Genomic DNA, 23317 nt, shown 5'->3' with positions numbered 1-23317 from the left:
AAATGTAGAGCGCATTAAGGTGTAGTAGGACCTCTTTTAATGAACATAATTAATATTAATAATTATAACGAGTAAATATGCTTGCTTAAAAAAAATTACAATTCAACTAATGAATCACACAACTAAGAAAAAATTGTAGGTAGTCCTGTCTGACACAAGCATGGAGTACGATTTCTTAAAAGAAAAATTTAGGTAGAATTAACTATGTTCGTTAAGCGTACGGCTTAATACGAATATATACGGAATATACGGAATACCGAAAATAAAATAAATATAATGCCATCCCAATTTTTATATTACAATGCGGAAATGACATTAAAATCATATTAAAAATAGATTCAGTTCATAGATCATGTAATCGTTACATTTTAACAAAATGGAAATTTCGACGATAAGAAATCTATTTAGCAACTTATAATATATGTAATATAATATACATAATGATATATAGAACTGTTAGTTTAATTATTTTTAAATTTAGAAAGCGAGCAATAATATTGGTATTTCTGTGCCTAAAGAAATTTAAAAGTGTTTCGGTACATAGGTATCAATTACTAAGCCAGATGTTTCTTTTCAAATGAAATCATACAGTTCACCTTGATTTTTAAATTTATCACACCTAAAAAATAACGGCCTTACATATAAACGTGTTAAGTTAAAATGATTTATCTCTTTCTGTTATATTTTATTAGACATTCGAAAGAAGAAGCATCATTAAACAACATTTATTGGTAAGAAATTCATCAACATAATTATATGAATACAAATTATCAAGTTCATATATTTAAAACGTTAACACGTAAATATAGGAAAGGATACAGTTTCCTTATCTCTCATTAATGCGTGACAGGAAAATGTTATTATGTGATATTTCAGAGCTGCGCATTTGATGTTATATGGCTGTTGAGACTCTTGATTTACATCTTTCAATTCGTACTATACTCTTCATTCAACACATTCATATGTGGAACTAGATAGGAGTCCAGCTGGTACATCTAAATATTTTGTTTCCGTTTCCAAACAAATGAGCAATTATTCACGTAATCAAAGACGGTAGAAATTCCACAAATCAGTTTAGAATAAGAATTAGATATATTGGATAATTACAAATAATTAATTCAGTCTGTTGCAAGGGAATCTTGTAGAATAATCGCAGCTAAAATGCTTCTTTTAGACGTCCCTTAATTGGCAAATAGTGATTAATCGCCCACCTCTGAGCAGCACGACCCTCTCCCGCGAATTTTTTGCACGCTAACCTAGTAACAAATACAAGCGTACGAACTTATGAAGTACTCTCATAAAATTTATTTAAAGCTAATCGCGAATCATTACAAATAAATGCACACAAACCGATAAATTTGGTCAAATAATATTTAGAAAAGAATAACAATGTCATAATAATAAATGCTGCGTAATAATTAGTATATTTTATTTAAATATATAGAACTATCACTTACTCAATTCTTACTATGTAAAAATTTTTTTACTAATAACAAAATAAAAAGAGAGCAAATGTTTGGGCAGTTAGTCAGCAGACATTGTTCAACTGTTAATTTAAAAAAACAACGGATAAAGAACTACGCACATAATGAATGCTCAAAAAAATAATTTACGCATTTTTTTTAAAAATATTTAAAAAAATTTTTTGAAATAATGTAAGTTTTAATATGATTCTATGAAAACTATAAGTATATGATTTCGCGAAAAAACAACTCTTCTATGGTTTCGTTAATATTCTGCCAGTAAAAATTGTTGATACACGAAATTTAGTCTTGATTTAAAAAAAAAACGATAAGTAATCAAAATATTTTTGGACATATGCTTTACACGATGCATATGCATACAGCGTGCCGAACTAATAATTAAAAAAGTACAGTACATAATATATTAATTATTATCAAAAATATTTTTTTAAGCTTCTTGGAAAAAAAAGCTTATGTGACAATTGAAATAATAAAAAAAGATTCATCAATGTTTTAAATGCAATAATTATTTCCTTTACCAAATAAGATCATTATGAATTATTTTTATAATACACTTCTAGTTATCTTTGGTTCACAATGATACTTTATACTTGTTTCACAATCACAATAATAAATAATTAATACCAACTTTCAGAGATAAAATATATTTTTGATTTTTTATGATAAAATAATAGTAATAATGAATAAAGATAGTTTTTTGTATTATGAAGAAAATAAGCTGTAGCCGTACATGGTTTGATTATTATTTAACACATATTTTTATAACTATAAAATCTATATGATTTTATACATAGTTAGGTATCAAAATCTACCTATTTTGAAGCAAGTAGTACTTATCGATATTGGAAATTAATATATTTGTAGTGGTCGTATCTAAAGTATTGTAGAATATATTTATAGGAAAACAAGCTTTTTGTATGTTTATTGATAAATTAAAACAATCTCTAGTCTTTACATGATTACAAATATGTGTTTTTAAATTACACAATTTATTTTTCCAATACTAGTTCAGCTATCATTCAATAAAAGTAATAATAAAATGAATTAACAAAAAGTTTTTTTTTTAAATTTTGATTAAAGCGTTACAAATAATAAAGAAGCATTCATAGAACTAGTACACACATTTTAGGCATTCGATTAATATAAGTTTTGTATTTCAGTTATTCTAATTTACTATTTTCACTGTTTTGGTTATTAAAATTAACACGTCATGGAAGTCATTAAAACCGGCTGAAACCGTATTTCATTATCACTCCACACTATTTTTAAAATAGTTCATCGCTCAGCAAACGTTTTCACAACAATCCTTAAAGGAATGTAATTTAAGAATTTACACTTACTCCCTAAAACCTATAACTGTAAGCGTTCCTGTAGTTCTTTACGCGGTATCTACGTTTTCTCGATCCTCAGTGCGTGGGTAGCGTGAGTCGGTCGGCCCGAGTGCGGGCGGGCAACAGTCTCGCAGCCAGCCGTGAGCGAGCATAAGCAAGACAGGTTGCCACGCCGTGCGCGAACATCATCACCGCTGCGCAAAGTGCTACGAAGCCCAGAGCTGATGCTGAAACATTTTCAGACAAGTTATTATTTAGTGCGATAACTATAGGTACCAGATATGAATTATTTCAATTCTGAGAAGATTCACAATAATATTCGTTGTATCATCACCAGCCGAAAGACGTCCACTGCTGGACAAAGGCCTCCCCCAAGGATTTCCACGTTGGCCGATCTTGCGCTGCCCGCATCCAACGGCTTCCCGCGACTCGTTCTAAGTCGTCGGTCCACCTTGTAGGGGGCCTGCCCACGCTGCGTCTTCCGGTACGTGGTCGCCACTCGAGAACCTTTCTGCCCCAGCGGCCGTCGGTTCTGCGAGCAATGTGCCCCGCCCACTGCCACTTCAATTTAGCAATTCTTCGGGCTGTCGGTTACTTTGGTTCGCCTGCGGATTTCATCATTTCTGATTCGATCTCGCAGAGAAACTCCGAGCATAGCCCTCTCCATTGCCCTTTGAGTGACCTTGAGCCTTCTTATGAGGCCCATTGTGAGCGACCACGTCTCTGATCCATAAGTCATCACTGGCAACACACACTGGTCGAAGACTTTCGACTTGAGACACTGCGGTATTTGGGATGAGAAGATATCGTGTAGCTTCCCGAACGCTGCCCAGCCGAGTTGAATTCGACGATTGACCTCTTTCTCGAAGTTGGACCTACCTAGTTGGATGGTCTGACCTAGGTAGACATAGTTGTCTACAACTTCGAGTGCAGAATTTCCAACCTTGACTTGAGTGGGTGCAACATGGATGTTCGACATGATTTTCGTCTTGTCCATGTTCATTTTTAGACCCACTTGTTGGGAAACCCTGCTGAGGTCATCGAGCATAGTGCCGAGGTCTTCCAAGGTCTCACTCATAATTACAATGTCATCGGCAAATCGAAGATGAGTGATGTACTCGCCGTTAATATTGATGCCAAGTCCGTTCCAGTCCAGAAGCTTGAAAACATCTTCCAATGCAGCGGTAAACAGTTTCGGAGATATCACGTCTCCCTGTCTTACACCTCTCTGCAGTTGGATAGGTTTTGAGTTCTGATCCTGGAGTCGGATCGACATGGTGGCGTTCTCGTACAAGCACTTTAACACCCTGATATACCGATAATCAATTTGGCACCTTTGAAGAGAATTCAGCACGGCCCAGGTTTCGATCGAATCAAAGGCTTTCTCATAGTCCACAAACGCTAAGCAAAGTGGCTGGTTATACTCCTCAGTCTTCTGTATAACTTGCCGCAGCGTATGTATGTGGTCTATGGTGCTAAAGCCTTTCCGGAATCCGGCTTGTTCGGGTGGCTGGAAGTCGTCAAGCCTTTGCTCGAGACGATTCGTAATGACTCTCGAAAACAACTTGTAAACATGACTCAGCAGTGAGATGGGCCTGTAATTCTTCAGAAGGGTTTTATCACCCTTCTTAAAGAAAAGTACCACCACACCTCTGTGCCATGCTTTTGGCGTTTGACCTTTGGCAATGACGGAGTTAAAAAGCCTCTGAAGAGCCCTGAGGATCGGTGTACCACCCGCCTTCAGAAGCTCGGCTGTAATACCATCATCACCAGGTGCCTTGTTGTTTTTGAGTTGTCCGAGAGCCATTCTAATCTCGAAAAGACTGACGTCCTGAAAATCTTCAGTGTAGTGTTGGGTTAGTCTTGCTCTGGGATCTGCAGCATGACTACTGACAGGTGATTGAGCTGTCGTGTACAGCTGACCGTAGAACTTCTCAACCTCTTCCAACAGCTCAGATCTTGACGTGACTATTTTGCCATCCTCAGTTTTCAGCCTTGTCAGTTGACTCTGACCAACAGACAGATCTCTGGCGAACACTTTAGAGCCTTTGTTCCGCTCGATGGCCTCTTTAATGCGCATTGTATTAAATTGGCGAGTGTCGCGAGTTAGAGACTTTGAAATCCGTCTGTTGATCAGCCGATAGCCGGCAGCATCAGCTGGGGACGTCAGAATCATTTTCCGTCTTTCCTCCATAAGCCGTAGGGTAGAGGCAGAGATCTTTTTGGTTCCTTTTGTACGGCTGGTCTTGAAGGTCTTAGACCCAGCCGTACGGACAGTTTCCACAAGCCTGTCGTTGTATGTGTCCACTTCCTCGCAGTCTGCTAGGCAATCGAATCGGTTTTGGAGTTCGAGCTGAAAGGCTTTGGGATTTCGGATTTGAAGAGGTGATGGTCGGAGCGTAGACTTCATCAGTCCGGACCTCTGGAGTTTAACATTGATATTTAACGAGCCTCTTACGAGTCTGTGATCGCTCCCAGTTTTGACTGCATTGATCACGGAGACGTCATTAAATATTTGTCTTCTCGTCGACAAGATGAAATCTATCTCATTCTTGGTTTTCCCATCAGGGCTCACCCAGGTCCATTTACGCTGACCTGGCTTCTTGAAAAAGGAGTTCATCATAAAGAGTCCCTCCTTCTCCATAAAGTCGGCCAACATCTGGCCCCGAGGGTTGCGGTCTCCAATTCCATGAGGTCCCACCTTTAACTCATCACCGAATCGTTTGCCCAGCTTCGCGTTGAAGTCCCCCATTACAACAGTGAAATGAGTCTTGTTGGTATGTATGGCTTTAGATAAATCCTCATACATGACCTCAACCTCATCGTCGGAGTGTGTCGAAGTCGGCGCGTATACCTGTATGACCTTCAAAGAATACCGCTTGGTGATTCTGAGTATAAGGTACGCCACCCTAGCCGACACGCTCTCGATTTTCACAACGTTGTTAACGAGGTACTTGTGGACTATGAACCCGACACCACCTTGAGACAGTTGATCGCCCTCTCGGAAATAGAGAAGGTTACCGGATTTCAGGATCATCGTATCCTCCCCCTGTCTTCGGACTTCGGATAATCCGACGATATCCCAGTGTAACCTGCTCAATTCTTCCTCCAGTTCGATGATCTTCTCGTCGGTCCGCAGTGTACGCGTGTTATATGTTGCCAGGGCCAGAGGTCGTCGGTGTTGGTAACACGAAATGTGCCGGGGATTCTTAGCACCCCCTGCCCCGCCGTTACCACAGCTGTTACCAAGGCTAGGAATAGCAGGGCTGCCGGGGACTAGGGGCCGTGGTTTAGTTGCGCGAATCATGAGGGGATATGCCATAATCGCCACGCTTGGCAGACGGGTTGGCGATCGCAGTAAGTTAGTCATAGTACTCAGAGAGACGCTGCTGCCCGTTCTCTGGTGTATATTCCCTCGGGTCGACTTCTACGCCCCCCACGGGATGAGATGGGGTGGTGATATTCGTCGCCGTCACCACACGGCAAATTCGTTGTATAGTTATATGATAACCAGTGCCATATATTACATATATAATTATAATGCTTATTCGGTTTTCTAGTAAAGAATATTTATATCAAAACACTTTTATCAAATTTTCTTTTTCATTTTTATTATTAATTTATTATACTTTAGTATATTTAGTTGTAAACCGAATGTTATTAAAACTTGAAAATTAACTAAATGTAGTCTAATTGAAAATTTAGGATTCTCTTATTAATAAAACTAGAAGTGGTCTTAGGAGACAATTATAATACTTATATATATCTCTTAAGAGCACTCCTAAGAAAACTCAGCAACTCTAAGAGATAATAATTAGCCCGAGAAAATTTCATTTTAAGACCATTCTGATTATGGCACTCATCTTTGAAGATTTCAAAATTAACATAAAGTTTGTATACCCTGACATTGTATTCGAGCACCGGAAACGTCGACCGTCCAAACATAGATATTCAACTTGATACAAAATTATAAATACGCAGAGTAGCTACATAGTTATGGTTAGATAATTTTGTTATTATGACCCCACAGGTGAAAGAAAAACGCACGTCATATTAGACACTGCTGACTTGCTATCATGAACAAATATAAGCTTGTTAGTTTGTTTTCCAAGTATGGTTACACGTGTTTAGTGTGAAATATTACTACGTGTACTCGAATTCCCAGATACTCTTTATCAAATATTTTTCTAGGAACCTTATAAACATTCTACTCATTTAACTTAGAAATTCTACATTAGTTTTCTTAATAAAACCTTACTCACGTTATTGCTAGTGATAAGGATATTATTCGCTGAATTTGCACAATATAACAGTTTTAGCCATTTAAACAAAAGTGTATTATCAATACACGGCTTCCTTATTTTTGTGTTTTGATAATTCTATTTTATTGAATAGGTTTATTTTAAAATATCTCAAAAATCTTACACACATGGTGAAATGCGGGTCGAAAATTAGGGATTCGTCACTTGTACGTTTGATGATTATGCTATTATTTTAATCTTCTTACAGCGACAAAGTTGACCCTCTTACTATCATATGGCTCGTGTGCTTTCTTAAAATAAATTAATTAAAATATGCGATTTTAGGTGCAAAATTATAAATAAATGGTACAATTGTGAATTTGTAAGGGTTTTTATTACACTACTTACCTACTTTTATTTTACGATAACAAACTATTGTTTTTAAATTTATTTGCCCACACTAGTTCTTAGCCTACAACGCTTATTGAAAAATTCGCCACTGGTTAGAAGGAAGCTTGTAACTAAGAATAAGCGCCTAGTAGTATATATTAGCTATTACACGTGACATAAAAAATATTGATAAAATTGAATATAATTATATTATAGGCATAATTTAGAGATGTGTGTAATACCTGGTTTATTCCAATCAAGAGCTGGATATATAGCCGGAAGACCAATTCTGTCGGTACCCCCAACCGCCCAGTAGAAGCCGCTAAAGACACCGTATGCGAGGCCCGCGCCGGCGCCGAACAATGCATGCGCAGCGCGTACTGGGTGAGCAGTGACGGATAATTCCAACAGCATTACAAGTGAATTGCCGCCGTGAACCAGTAGATTGAGGGTATTGATTTCATGGATTTCTGTACAATAAAACGATAAGTTGTAAAAAATTGGCTACCAGTTATGGCTGCGAGTTGGGCTGACTAGTGTTTTAGACATTACTAAGTAACATTTAACATGAAAAGATAAACCGATATTAGAAAGACTTGAAATGCTTCTTCCGAAATCCGATTTAGCTAAAAATAATAATATAAGATATGAGTAAAAAAAAATAAACAATAAATATTATTTCAATAAAATTCTCAGTCATGATAAATGAAAACAATAATTTTTTCTACTCTGAGCAACGCACTAGGATCATGCACCAACGTCCAATAGATGAGCGTGATGACGAAAGCCAGGTCAGTTGCGACGGTGTGAGCTAACCAGTACGAACGACACAGCAACGGTGTCCTCTGACGACGAGGCATCGGGATCTCCTCATCTTCACATGCTGCAAAGAGAATAAAATGTGTGTAAGTCATGATTTTTTAAGCTCTTCTTACATTTGAATTCTTTCAGTATAGTATTGTAACAATTCGTTAATGTCCTAGTGCTGGGTACGTACCACGTCCCCTTCAGGGAGAGCGGAGTAGCTAGGAACTTATTCCATCACGGAGTCTTAAGACGGGTAACTGCACTCCACTTAATTTTTTTACGAGTAATAGTAACTTTACTTAAAACTTCGTATTATCACTTATAGTAGCATTTTCCTTTTGTATTGCAAGTAAGTTCAGATGGTGACTGAGATAGCTGTCAGCTCTCGGATAGAATGTTGACTCGATAATAGTTATAATGATTTTTAAAACGTATAAATAAATTAAACACTATTTATTATAAATTATAATAATCATATTATATTAAATGAGCAATTCTTGTATAGCATGTAAATATTTAAAAAAAATTTGGGCTTAAATTTTAAATTTGATAAGGTTTCGCTGTTTAAGTTCACATTTATGTAATATGCCTTTCAAATTTGATATGAAATATAATCAAGTGGTACTTGTTATTTTTATATGATAATCTTGGAGATGTAGTGGTTATAGGCTAAACAAATTACTGTGAATTATATCCTTAAATATCAACTTCGTCTACATAGTAACGAAATAATTTTGTGGTTAAAATTATAATAATAGTGACCATATGTGGCCGATATATCAATTGTCGTTCGTTAAAGTATCGGTTCGGACGTCAATAGCAGGAATGAGGAACCAATGAGGATAATTGTGGCGGGTGGCAGCCACTCGGAGTTAATTGACGCGAAATTGTATCAATCAACTGCACTTCAACCGAACCGTCCCCTCGTATGTTTTGCCTATAAGTACAGTTATCTACGGAAGTTTATAAATGTTATTCACATTTTTAGTAATAAAAATCGAATGTTTTGTGTAAATTTTGTGTTAATACATATATATTTTAGATATATATGTATTGACACTATTGATTTTACTGGCTTTGTGCAAGTTCGTCTGGATAGGTACCATCCACTCATCAGATATTCTACCGCAAAACAGCAGTACTAGGTGTTGTTGTGTTCCGGTTTGAATGGTGAGTGAGCTAGTGTAATTACAGGCACAAGGGACATAACATCTTAGGTCCCAAGGTTGGTGGCGCATTGGTGGTGTAAGTGATGGTTAACATTTCTTACAATGCCAATGTCTATGGGCGTTGGAGACCACTTACCACCCGGTGGTCCATTTGCTTGTCCACCTACCTATAATATAAAAAAATACATTTAAGGTATTCAATGTGGAATTATATTTTATCAGGACTTATTGTCGACTATAATATATATTTTGTGTTGTGTTGGTATTTTTAGTAAAATATAACAATCATCCGATATTTATAATTTATCTGATTTATTATTATTGAATAATCATTTATTATTAAAAAATAATAAAATTATGACTAATATGAAAATCAATTAAAACTTATCGTCGTCGTCGTATTGCTTTATTTTAATATTCTTTAGAGTAGAAAGTCTAAGTATCAGCAGTTCTGGATTATGACGCAAATGAAGCGGCGTGTAAAACGCTAGTATCATACAAAGAATACATGCATCGAAGCTTGTCTTACATAATAACACTGTTGGTCTTGATTTGATTTACATACCAGACATTTTTTTTCATCCAACAGTTTATCTTTTTTAATACTAAGTTTTATGCAATTACGGCTTAATGATTTCTTCAAAATTATTTTATATATATTTATTTAACAGAAGGCGGACTTTGTGTCTCAAGGCATTCTCTATCAATTGGCTATTTAAGAGGGCGGTAGATAAATACATAAATAAATAATAATAAATTATATATCTCTATACAATATGCATATTATGCAAATAGTAAAACACGAGATTATTTACTTAAAAAAAGGCGTGTTATTTATTACTCATGAATGTTCCGTACCAACAAAAATTCATATCTAGATCTTGTCAAAAAAAAAAGACAAAACATTTTACCAGTAAAATTTTGGCATTGTGCTATTTGCATTGCATTCATTATCATACTATGAGCACGACAGTATAACGAATAGTAAACATTATGAATACTATACAATAAGCTCAAAACCGATCCTTATCTGATGCTACATTTATTCTACATTCATTTGTGTATAAATGTGAATCGTCATGCAAAATTCATTCATTAATTTTGCTATTTAGTTATGTTGCGCTTAACGTTATGTGTTAAAATAATTAAAAAAACAAATAAATTCATAAAGTTATAGTAGTAGGCTATTAATATGCATATAATAATGTTGTTTGTCGCTTTCTCAACTAAACGGTTAAATTGATTTGGATAAACTTGTGCATGGTGCTTTAACTCTAGAGGTAAATCTGAGGGTAACTACGTGAGCTAGTATATAACAGATTAGTATATTATGTTTTTGAATGATGGTTATAACTATTTATTAAGGCAATATTTTATAACGAATTTGAAGTAATGATTATCGTGCTTTGTATCGTATGTTTTGATGTTGTTATTCTAGCATTAAATAGTCACAAGTATATAGCTCCCGACACGCGACTCATGATTTCAGTTGATTGTTCTTAATAATTACTGTACGCGGGCGTCCTTTGATAAGCGAACTAAATCACGCGAGGCTTTTGACATTGCTGAAATCCAGAGATTTGACCACACACTGTTGTCATTTCTTCCTTTATTACTATAATTAAGAATATTAGAGTTCATTGCCGTTTATTTTGAGGCTAATCAAATTTGTTTAAGAGATAATGTTTGGATGACTATGATGTTGGGTATTTTTATGTGCATTTTTGTAATATACTTGTAAATTTAAATATAGGTTTGCTAACTGTGAAATCGTGTGAGTATCTTCGATTTATACGTAGATTTAACTGATAACAACTAAAGAAAGTTATCCTAATGATGTAAAAAATAATATATATACTTAGGTGAGTTTTTTCTATACCAAACATACTTACGTATATTAAACGATCTTTGTGATTTGTATCGATGGACCACAGCAAGCGCAAGACCTGCCTGCACTACGATGAGTAAGTAGCCCCAGTTGGTGAAGTATATGAACCACTTGAAGTAATTCAGTTCCACCTTCGGCCCCTTGTACAGCCGTGGGAGACGTTGACAGGCGAAACTTGATATTCCAATAGATAGGACAGTGAGGAAGAGTAGCCACCTGTTATGGATGATGTTTGTATGCATTTAAAAAAGTAAATTCATAATCCTATTGCATTTAACTTGTTAAATTTATTCATTCGAAAATGTAAAATGGCTCTTTATTGAATATATTTTTTAATAATATAAAGAAAATAAAAACGCTAATACAATTTTATTTATTATATTTACCTGTACACCAAATAGGATGTAACTGGATGTGATCCATTCTGCCACTGACTACAAGCGAATACTTGGGGGGGAGAATGTTCCAAGTTCAAGGCCCGCCGGCTAGCTTGCCAGATCCTGCCCAGCATTGCTGGCTTGCACGTCTTTTTCATCGCTGTAAATGGTTGTTTTTATATTCTGATGCACACTATAGTTATCACTTAATGGTAAAACATAAAAGTATATTTTTGTTTACGCATAATACATACAATATGTATATGAAAAAAACACATTTTTTTTGTCAGTATCATTTGTGGGACTCGGCAATATAGTTGAGCCCAAACTCGTTGGGTTTACTATACATACATAGTCATCGAGTTGTTCCCTATCTATCTCTTGGCCCTGTCATCAGATCAGCTTCATAATGTATTATTTATATTCATGTGAATTATATATACTTGCGAGGTTTTAAATTGAATCGACAATAGTCTTAGTAGTAGGTTAAATAAAATCGACATTTTTTTTTATATACTGACTAGTAAGTAAAGTTAATATCTAACAATTTACACAACCAAAAAAGTTCATATTTACATACTGTAGCGTGAAAAAACGAATGTAAATGGATGAATGAATACATTTTTAAATACGTCAAATCAAGTTCATATATTGTTTAATTTAAATAATCATTTGCGTACAAAATTTAAACTTCATTGGTATTTAATAAAAACGTTTCTATTTTTTATAGCATTATATAAGCAATAGCATTTTTATTAAAGTAGTTATATAAGCTTACTGAATTGAGTTTGCATAATTTTGTACCAAATGAAAATTTTAACTCAATTATAAATTTGTCTACGAACAGAAATAAAAGCAATGTTTTAAAAATATTTATAATATACTTATTTTCATGTACGTGGAAAATTATAATGTAACATCCTCTTAATGTATATATTTTTTTAAATAATTATTTTTTATAAAAATGAAATTTACCATTATTTTTTTTTAAACAGTGTAGAAGATTGCACGAGCATCGGTGATAGATATATAATCAAAGCAGGCATTCAGAATATTAATTGAGAAAATGTCGTCAGTGATAACAACGGATGGAATTGATAAACAACAACATAGCCATTCATTCAGAAGTAACCAATACAAAAATCTGACTTTCTCGTTATTCATACGAACAACATTTTAAGAATTCCTACCAACTGACATATTATATTTCTATTCTTATTGAAATAGTACTACATTCGGAAAAATTCCTTTAAAAAAATTATAACGTCTCGTATATTGTTCACTTGCTTGGTATAATCTATATAGAATATGCCGTTCCGGTTTTTCGTTTGAACAGTTTATTTCATTTAAATAACAATGTTGTTTCCGTATTTTGTGGGCAAAGGCAGATATACGAAAAACTGTTATAATTCTATTAGACTTTTATTACCTAAACTAGACTAATGATCGTAAAAACACTAGATTTTCCTAGAAATATTGACGTTCATACTATTAATACAAGGGACAAACAAAAACATACAACCTGTTACCTGACTACAAAAGGTTAGTGATTATTTCGGAGAACAATGTAACTGGAATATTTTTTAGGATTCTAGAAAAATCCGTGAAAAATGAACAGTTGTAAAATGGCACTTTGGGAATGCGGCGTTCTACTATACTAATAATTGTAGGCAAGAAATTGTTAAAAAAATATTTTTTTCTTGCGACGGCGCTTAACATATTTTTTTATAACCACTAAGTGAATGTAATGCTGCTTTTTAAATTGATAAAATATTTTAATTTGAATTGAATTAATACTTCAACTGACTCTTATCTAGAATAAATAAAAGGAGCTTACAAGGATTTTGTATTAAAGTAGCGAGTTGAATATTGATTCGTCTATTGAATAATAAGGTTTTAAGAATAGCGCGATGCATTGATGACAATGTACACAATACGGAATGGTGTTACTAGAATAGCAGACACAGAATTGACAATTTGACGAGCGGATGCTGCAACTTGTGTTGTAAATCGCAATAATCCTGTTAAGACATCTACGTAGCTATTCCGTACATTCTAATTCGCCAACACTTAAGACCTTACGATAGAGGCGTGTAAATTTAAATATAGTTAGTTGCCTAAAATTAGATTTTATCGAAAATATTTAGAATGAGTACCCTTGTAGCTTATTTACCAAATATTATTCTCATATTTAATAAATAAGCGTCACTGGCGTAATGGCTTACTGCCGAATCTATTAAAGAAGGAATATCAGTAATTGCTTATAACATTGCTATTATTCTTTTAAAAATTAAACAAGGGCAATGTAGATTTATTCCAGAGGGTTTTATTTCATAAAATACTTACATATTTAATTGGGTGTTAACCTTTACCTAATTTATTCTTGTAAAAAACGGTGAGAAAAAACTTACTAGAATAAAGTATATTTGAATTTGTTTTAATTAGTTCATGCATAATATTACATTTAAAAACAATTCCGTTTTTAAATGTATTATTGTACAGCATTTTAAAAGCGAGAGAGTTAAAAAAACACGAATGTAATTGAATAAAAAACAATGATTCGCTGCTTATGAATGGACACGGCGACTAGACTTTGTACGTATGTAAGTGCTTAATCGCTATTAAATTCTTAATTAAAGCATTTAAGTCGTCTCGTCACTGCGTATTCTATCCCTAACTGTCCATCTCAGGTCATTCTGGGAGATAAAAATACAATATATATAAATTCGCACAATACGTAACAATTATTATTCAAAACATAAAGCTCTAATAGTTTTCAACATAGAATCTTAGTACCTTTTATCTAAATTGATTATATATAAAGAAGTACTTAAAAGATCGAAAAGTTCCCCAATGAAATTGGAATTTCTATCGGAAGTTTTGATATTCAAATGAGTTTAATGACGAGGCAATAACATCGAACAATAATTGACTGAAGGAGAATATTTTTGACTGATTGACAATACATATCATAATATGTTGATTGTTTGCCGAGACAGTTCAAGTGAATGTCAGAGTTTGAATTGCGATTAATTGGAATATTACTGTTGCAGGACTGTTGCCAATGGATACCAACATTAATTGGCCACCTGCAATAGACCTAGGTCATGCGATTGTTAACAAATTGTAATTAATAGGAACATATTCATTCATACTTGTAATTAATTGTTTTAGATCTTGATAACATTGACGTACACGCTTATTGTCATTACACTATTCATTGTACGACGCAGCTTTAACGGTTAAATTTTACGAATTTAAAGTACCTAATGAGAATTATTAGAAATAACCGATTTTAATTAGAATACTTGTGAGTATTATTTATCAGAATCAGAATCAAATCAATCTTTTTAAAAAGGCTCCGTTCAAGCCTAGCCACTCACCATTATTCGGCATTGGCTATGAACGGTGAGTGAATCAGTTAAAGCTGCCATCTTTTCTGAACCAACGCCACAAGGGAGATAGAAAAGGTTTCCTCAGTTATTAACAAAATAGTCTCGTGATAATATATATCAATTGAAAATTTGTGCGTTTAATAATAAACAGAGCCGAAATACTAAAAAATACTAAAATCACTCATTCATCAGTTATTTTGTAAGTATGGTATTAATTATTTAAGAAATTTGTATCTCTAAGAAGAGCACAATATTGAATTTAAATTTGTCTTGTAATATATTATCATTCATTACAGTCCTTAAAATAATAAACATATTGATTAATCGTGAGAGACATTATATATACAGGCCTCTGCATCTTTGACAGATGATTTAAGCGGCATCGCGAAGGCACTTGCGTTCATGACTGAAGAGACCAATGCGAGAGAGGATCCATCGGCCGCACGATTGCACTATCCTTAGGAGTTTTGGGGGGCATCCAATTCTGACAAGAACCGAGTACAACCTCTCTCTGCTCCCGGAGTCAAAAGCCTTGTTTAGGTCTACAAATGCAATGACTAGGGGGGTATGTTGCTCCCTACACTTTTCTTGTAGCTGTCTGAGTGAAAATATCATGTCGACAGTTGACCGTTGGGACCTAAGGCCACATTGTGTGCCTCAGGGTATACGCGGTCGGCGAGCCTTTGTAGTTTGTCTAAAATGGCCCTGGCAAAGGCTTTACCGACGATGCTAAGAAGAGATATTCCGCGGTAACAGTTGCAGTCGCCACGATCGCCTTTGCCTTTATAAAGAGTGACGATGTTAGCATCTCGCATATCCTGAGGGACGTAGTTTTCTTCCCAGCACTTAGCCAGGTGGTTATGTAGGATGGGCAAGAGGCACTCCAGCTTGACGACTTCGGTGACAACTTCGTCTTTTCCGGGGCTCTTTCCGCATTTGAGTTTCTTGACGGCCAGATAAAGTTCCTCTACTGTGGGTGCAACGTCTAACTCGTGCCAAGTTGCCAGATTCGGGACAAGCTCCACTGCTTCTGGCTGAATATCCACTGGGCACGAGTAGAGCCCCTTGTAGTATTCTACCCATCTTGCCATCTGACGGGTGCTGTCTGTTACAACAGAACCATCGGTTTCCTTGAGAGGTGCCGTCTTTTTTGGAGTAGGTCCAAGAGCTCTTTTGATGCACGCGTACACCCCGCCAATATCCCCCGCGTTTGCGCACGCTTGGATGCTTTGGCAAAGCTCTGTCCAATACGCATTTACAAAGAAGCGCGTGCTACGCTGGAGTGAGGCTTTTGCCTTCGTGAGATCTTCACGCGTCGCAACGCAAGGGTTAAGGCGTAAATTTAAAGCGGCTTGGCGTTTTGAGTCAATCAAGGGAAGTAAGTGCTCCTCGTTTTCTTGAAACCCGTTGTAAGATTTTGTCTTTTGATAGCCAAAAACCTTGCCTGCAGTGTCAGTGAGAAGGGACTTGACTTTTTCCCATTCGACTTGCGCTGATGCCGTACTGTCCCAAGTTGCAACTTCTTCGCGGACGAGTTCCCCAAATGACTCCACTACTTCCATGTCACGAGTCTTAAAAAGATTTATCTTTTTTCGATCAAGTGGCTTAGAAGAATGGACTCTCCTAGGGACAAGTCGGACTTTAGTAGCAACGAGGCTGTGATCTGTGTCGCAATCGGCACTGTGAAACGCCCGCGTGTGGAGCGTTTCCCGTAGATCCCTCCTTCTTGTAAGAGCAAGGTCTAATTGGTGCCAGTGTTTAGATCGAGGGTGCATCCACGAGACTATCCGCATCATTTCGCCTTTAAAAAAGGTGTTGGTAACACACAGCTGGTGCCTTGAGCAAAACTCCAACAATCGTTGTCAGTTGTCGTTAAGCTTGCCTATGCCGTGTGCACCGAGGCATTCAGGCCAGGCTGATGTGCCCTGACCGACGCGGGCATTAAAGTCACCCAAAATGTGCAGTCTGTCAGTTGGATTCACCCTGCGAACTGTCTCATCGAGCTGGCCGTATAATTGATCCTTGGTCTCAGGTTTTGAACTAAGCGTCGGTGCGTAAGCGGAAATTAGCGTGGCAAAGCAGCTTTTTGTGTTTAGACGCAAGACCATAATCCGCTCGGAAACACCTACAGGTGTCTCTATGGCGTTGATGAGATGGTTTCGAACCGCGAAACCTACACCATGCTCTCGTATTTTCAAGGAACTCTTGCTCTTCTAGTAAAAAGTGTAGTTAGCTTCACGCAGACCCTTCGTCTTCAGTTCTGGTCTCTTGTAAGGCTGCAATATCAATATTGAGCCTTTTAAGCTCCACGTCGATACTGTAAGTTTTGCGCAGTTCTTGGGCGCAATCGGAGCTTAAGTAGGTGTTCGGGAAGCCTGTCCTCATAGTTCGGACATTCCATGTTGCAAAGCGCATGTAAGCAGCGTTGGTGTGGGTTTTGGGATTTTTGTTCCTTTGAGCAGGTGGTTAATGTCACAGCGTCAACGTCTAGCTGTAAGGCTTGTGTTCCGTTCACCCAGGCAGAACAAGTTAACGCTGAGGCGGATTAGTACCTTATTGATCAATGGATCTACGATGGATCCTCCTACTGTCAAGAGTGGCCCCTGGCGTCCGCACTTACGCCTATTCGTGCCGACTTATAACCGGTGACTGCCACTCTCCGTGTTGTTATCCACCTGCAAGACAGGTGAGCGAAGTGGCATCCTCTCCGTGGATGCTGCTACGCCTGGGCCAGGCGACTTTATGGCAACACGGGCTTGCCGAGTATTCATGTCACCCTCTCCTCCTCCCCAGCAGGATCCGCAGGAATGACGAGTCAATACGTGTGGTGCTGGTTTGGCCGCAGGTACTGAAGAAGAAGAACGTAACCGCTGTGATGTTATTACAGCTTCTTATAGCTACCGATGAGAGTTTGTAGGGAACAACGATTTTAACGTTACTCTACTACGTCCAATAAGCCGGAAGGTAAGGAAACAGGAAGGGAGTGACATGGGAGCAAGGGCGTGACGCTGGGATAATTTTGGGAAATTGGCGTATCAAGGAGAGGGGTGAGGATACTGTGATCACGGAAGATACAGGAATGTGACACTAGTAGCTAGAGCAGTCCGGGGTCGCGTACCCGTAGTGATTCCAACCAGCTATCGGACAGATAACTGGTAGATCCACCCTCTGGATGAACTTAACTTAAGTTTACGTACATATTTATTTACCACAATTTTAGAGATTTATTTGGTAACCCTAAAAACAATTTTCTAGGGTATATCGAAAACCCTCCATAAAGAAAAATGAATTGTTTTGCTTGATATTGTGAGCTTTTAAGATTTTTCATTATTCCATGTATTATACAAATTGCATAGAAAAACGCGTGCTCCAGAGATATTGAATAAAATGTTAAAATGGTATGGTTTAAGAACATCAAACTATATATAAATAAAAGTAGTTTAATATAGAATAAAAACTTGTATTCATCTATAAATGCTTAAACTGGTCTTGAAATAAAACTTGATCGTATAATTTTTACGTTGATTTAAGTCCTTGCACTCAATTGACAATAACAATAAAAAAAGTTAAAAAGGATTTCCCGTTTTTTAAATAAAAAATTCGAATTACCATATGCTAATCCGAATGTATCCGGTACAAAATGTATGATAAAAAATAGTTGTAAAAATCGAATTCGCTTTAATATCTGACAAGCTGACTAAGTCATTAATTTACTGGTGGTAGAGCTTACTGGTGATAGAGCTTTGTAAAAGCTCGTCTGGGTAGATACCACCCACTCATCAGATATTCTACCGCAAAACAGCAGTACTTGGTATTGTTGTGTTCCGGTTTGGAGGGTGAGTGAGCCAGTGTAATTACAGGCACAAGGGACATAACATCTTAGTTCCCAAGGTTGGTGGCGCATTGGTGATGTAAGCGATGGTTAACATTTCTTACAATGCCAATGTCTAAGGGCGTTTGGTGACCACTTACCATCAGGTGGCCCATATGCTCGTCCGCCTTCCTATTCTATAAAAAAAAAAATAATACCTACGTTTCAAAGAAAGAAATATAAAAAAAGTTAGATAACTCACAATATATTAACGCACACATGTTAAGTTCTTTGGTTTGAAAATCTTTATTGTAAATTTTTGGAGCTTTAAGTTATGGTTTAAGAATTTATTTCTTACAGTAACAACAGTAACAACCTGTGAATGTCCCACTGCTGGGCTAAGGCCTCCTTGAGCTTTTTGAGGAGAAGGTTTGGAGCTTATTCCACCACGCTATTCCACGGGTTGGTGGAATACACATGTAGCAGAATTTTAATGAAATTCGACACATGCAGGTTTCCTCATAATGTTTTACATCACCGTCAAGCACGAGATGAATTATAATAACAAATTAAGCACATGAAAATGCAGCGAGTGAGAGACATTATCATACTCGTAATATGTCAATCAGTTGACACGGCTCTTTGAAGTAACCGCAATGATTTACACAATAAACTTTTGAACTGAAGGCATATTGTTGCGTAGTTACTGGTTTTATAGGGTCTACGCGTCTTCTTTTACAAGTCAATTTTTTCCCGATTGTGTGATTCGTAGATCTTTTTAGTTTCACGTCTTATATCGATTAAGTAATAGTATTCTTAACTAGAGTTGGCTATTGCAAAAACTGTTTAGTATTGGTAATTTAATATGAGCTTTACGGCACTGAACCAAACACCTACGACAACAACTGACTGACCAAAACAATACAAAGTTTAACGACTTGCGATGGAACGCATGGATGATCATTTAGTAGTATCTCATTAAATAAATTTCTATAATTCGAAAACAAATTAATGTACTAAAAAAAGTAATATTTTTAATTACGATTACCCCTTACGATTGCCCCTCTACGGTATAGTTAATAAGTAAGACCGATAATTTAATAATTTAAAAAAATGTATTTTGTGATATTTATGTTATGTAGTCACATTAGTTTAAATATATAGATTTGTTACTCGAAAAGCTTTAAATATCAAATATCTTTAATATATATTTTATGGTCAAACAAAGTAACTAAGTATTATTTAACACCATTATGACCTTGTATATGAATAATAAAATTATTATGGTTTGGTATATGGTAAGAAAGCAGAGAGTGAGTCCGATACAGCAAAACAGCAGTGCTTGGTATTGTTGTGTTCCGGGTTGAAGGTGAGTGAGCCAGTGTAATTACAGGCACAATGGACATAACATCTTAGTTCCCAAGGTTGGTGGCGCATTGGTGATGTAGGCGATGGTTAACATTTCTTATAATGCCAATATATATGTGCGTTGGTGACCACTTACCATCAGGTGGCCTATATGCTCGTTCGCCTACCTATACTATAAAAAATGAAACGAAAATATTTTTTGCGGGTAGTTTCAGATATAAATTAGTATACAATGTTTTGATTGCAATATGGCCTGTCACATTTACATTTGACGGCAGGACTCATGTCACACTTTATGTTATATAATGTATTATTTAATGAAACTGAATCGAATTTTATAAAAACGTTACCAAATTATGCAATTACGTGTCGAATGAGATTACTCGGTTAATTTTATTATATGTAGTCAAGATAGTCAAGGTGCTAAAATAAACGTTACAAATAGACGTGAAAGGATTTAAATAGATAACAAAAAGTCGAATAGAGGAATAGAACTCTGGAGATTGTAAAATGGGATTTGTAGCAAAAACCGTTATCGTTATCAACCCATATTAACCCACCGCTGGACATAGGCTTTATTTAATATCTCTTTGCATGGTAAAGGCAAATTTACTTAAAAGAGACAAATAATTAAGAACTTAGTATCACCGAGAGAGAGATTAAAGGTTGCTCTGGCATCCATGGTCTCCATTCAATCTACTTGGTGTTATAATCTACATAAAACGTGTATGCTAACATATTTTATTATATTGAAATATATAGCCCTATGGTAAATACTGCATATATAATATATATAGAAGGTAAGGTTATATAGAAATAGAGACTACAATTGTAGTCTATTTCCTAGGCATAATGACATTTTAATATCTTGACGCTCGACGTCCGTCCCAAAATTTCAATGACCTAAATACTAAGTGTAGTTTTTATTCATTTGCTATTTATTATATTTAACTCTTGCATCTATAGCAAGGGCGACTATTTCAAAGTAACAATATATTTAAATGAAAAATACTATATTGTGAAACTTGATATTTGAAAACAAATTTCTCTTAAGATTCGTAAAAAATGAAAGATAAAATTTGGAACTCAATTACTTTCTATTTGAAACTAAAAACATTGTAAAATTTCATCAATAAAAAAGGAAAATCATGCAAGTGTACACAAAAAACGTGGCTAACTCAACGATTTTGTGGACTCACACATATCCAATTTCGGCAATCTCATCTTTCGTATTGAATTTTCGTGTTCATTCGAACTGTAAAGTAACAAAACAGCACTATAGATATCGTAACAAATAACAAGGATTCGTATTTCTTGTGTTTTTAATACGATCGCAATACAGTCAGCATAGCGCGCAGGCGCGCTGCCCACGAGCCACTGCGGAGCGAGCTGTAGGATGTCAATATTACTAATAACCCTCTCCTGCTGCTCGATTAGAATTAATTCCATGGCTATGGTTTAATGGCTCGACAACTACACTCAATTTCTTCTCCATATTTTTTAATATTCGATTCACGTTCTTTAATAAAACAATCGATATATGTTCTTTAATAAAAACAAATGGTCTTCTAATATGTGATTCTAGGCGCGCGCACACTCACTGATTGATAAATAAAACAATTGTTTACATTCATATTTTTGCTTGACATTAACGAATCAATTTAGTTTGTTTTTTGCATTTATTGCTACATTTTATCACTTATAAAAAAAGTATATAATAATCTATTACAATACAAACGGCGATTTTGTACCTGAGAGTATTTAGAGTACTTTTAAAATTTACAATTAGAATAAATTTTTATTTTGTTTTTTTTGCATTTTAGAAGTATCAAAATAACACAAAAATAGTTTTTAATTTTAAAATTTATATTTTAAAAATACATACCAGACTCACTCGTGTCCAAGGGAACTAACACCAAATGCTTGCACATAATTACAGCTGAACATGAGTTTTATTTTGGTCAAGTTGAAATCGTAAAACTATTAAAGTAAGGCTTATTAGATCGTAAATGGTCATGTGGGCGAGTCGAGGCGGGCGTGTGCAGCACATGCACTCGACGCTCCCGCACTGCGCCAGACTACCGTTCGCCGCCAATATTATAGGCCAGTGGTCTCCAACCTGTGTATGTGTAATTTTTTTTTAATAAGGTAATTCCAATGTCTTATTATATATATTATTTTAAAATATATTTGGCGTTGGCGGTGGAAATAATGCTGTAATTACATTTGCATTTTAATAGTTTTCCTTATATGTTAAGTAGATATAGTATAGTTATTTTATATCAATTGATAATTTTAAAGGTTATTATTGAGAAATAATTGTTAACTGTCAATTGCGAATAAATATATTGGAATAAGTGGAAATGAGTATAAATGATGATTTCTGCCTTGTTCATTTAGTGGATAGATTGTACGGTTGCAGAACGAGAAGTCTGTGGCACGAATCTCAGGTCGAGTAGCTTTATCGGAAATAATATGGAGGGAATAATGAGTGCTCCTGCGCAGCTGGCTCATCTTCGTTGGTCAGGAGGACATTATTAAAATAATGACTCAAATGTGTTGTTTTAAATAAAGAACAGTATAATAAAATAAAATAAAAAACACTGTTTATAACAAGGAACCGTTTTTAATTTTGATAAATAATATTAGAATTAGTGATGAACAATTTAATTTGGAAATGCGTGAAGCGTACTTATTTATACTCTTTCATATATTAGTCTATAAAAATTTAGTTCACGTGTAATTCTATTTAAAAGTTTGATCGTCCCTGCTTTAAAGGCAGACTCATTTCCGCGCAATACAGCCGGTCGCGAGCCCTTACTTTATTCTTAATGTATTACTTCCTCACTCTAACAATTACACCCAACTTTTTCTTTATTTATTAAAAAAATCCAATAAATATGGGGTTTCGTTTGGTGTAACAAATGTGCCAAAAATAAAAGAATTTAATTTTTAAGAGACGAGAAAAGATACGACTTTGCGTTATGTACTTAGTGCTAATGCTTATTATGAATCTACAATACATTAGTAATGTAGATAAGATAAATTATAATATG

The 23317-nt window shown here is 35.6% G+C and overlaps 1 protein-coding gene across 2 annotated transcripts; it reads right to left on the bottom strand.

The window, feature by feature from the left end:
- Positions 1-2578: 2578 nt before the first annotated feature.
- LOC126777922 (protein rolling stone-like) lies at positions 2579-22315 on the bottom strand. 2 transcript variants are annotated; one of them, XM_050501272.1, is made up of 6 exons: positions 22147-22315; positions 11697-11847; positions 11315-11526; positions 8189-8329; positions 7689-7916; positions 2579-3042 (listed from the first exon to the last, which is right to left on the bottom strand). In XM_050501272.1, the coding sequence occupies exons 1-6, from the start codon at positions 22190-22192 to the stop codon at positions 2891-2893; spliced, it is 930 nt and encodes a 309-aa protein (XP_050357229.1). In that variant the 5' UTR covers positions 22193-22315; the 3' UTR covers positions 2579-2890. The 2 variants fall into 2 exon arrangements, with proteins under 2 accessions (XP_050357229.1, XP_050357311.1); XM_050501354.1 differs by lacking the exon at positions 22147-22315 and adding an exon at positions 21461-21618.
- Between the last annotated feature and the right edge of the window lie 1002 nt (positions 22316-23317).

Source organism: Nymphalis io, chromosome 1 (assembly GCF_905147045.1).
Source record: "Nymphalis io chromosome 1, ilAglIoxx1.1, whole genome shotgun sequence".
Lineage (NCBI taxonomy): Eukaryota > Metazoa > Arthropoda > Insecta > Lepidoptera > Nymphalidae > Nymphalis > Nymphalis io.
The sequence above is the reverse complement of the archived record's forward strand: the minus strand, read 5'-3'. Positions and strand labels throughout refer to the sequence as shown.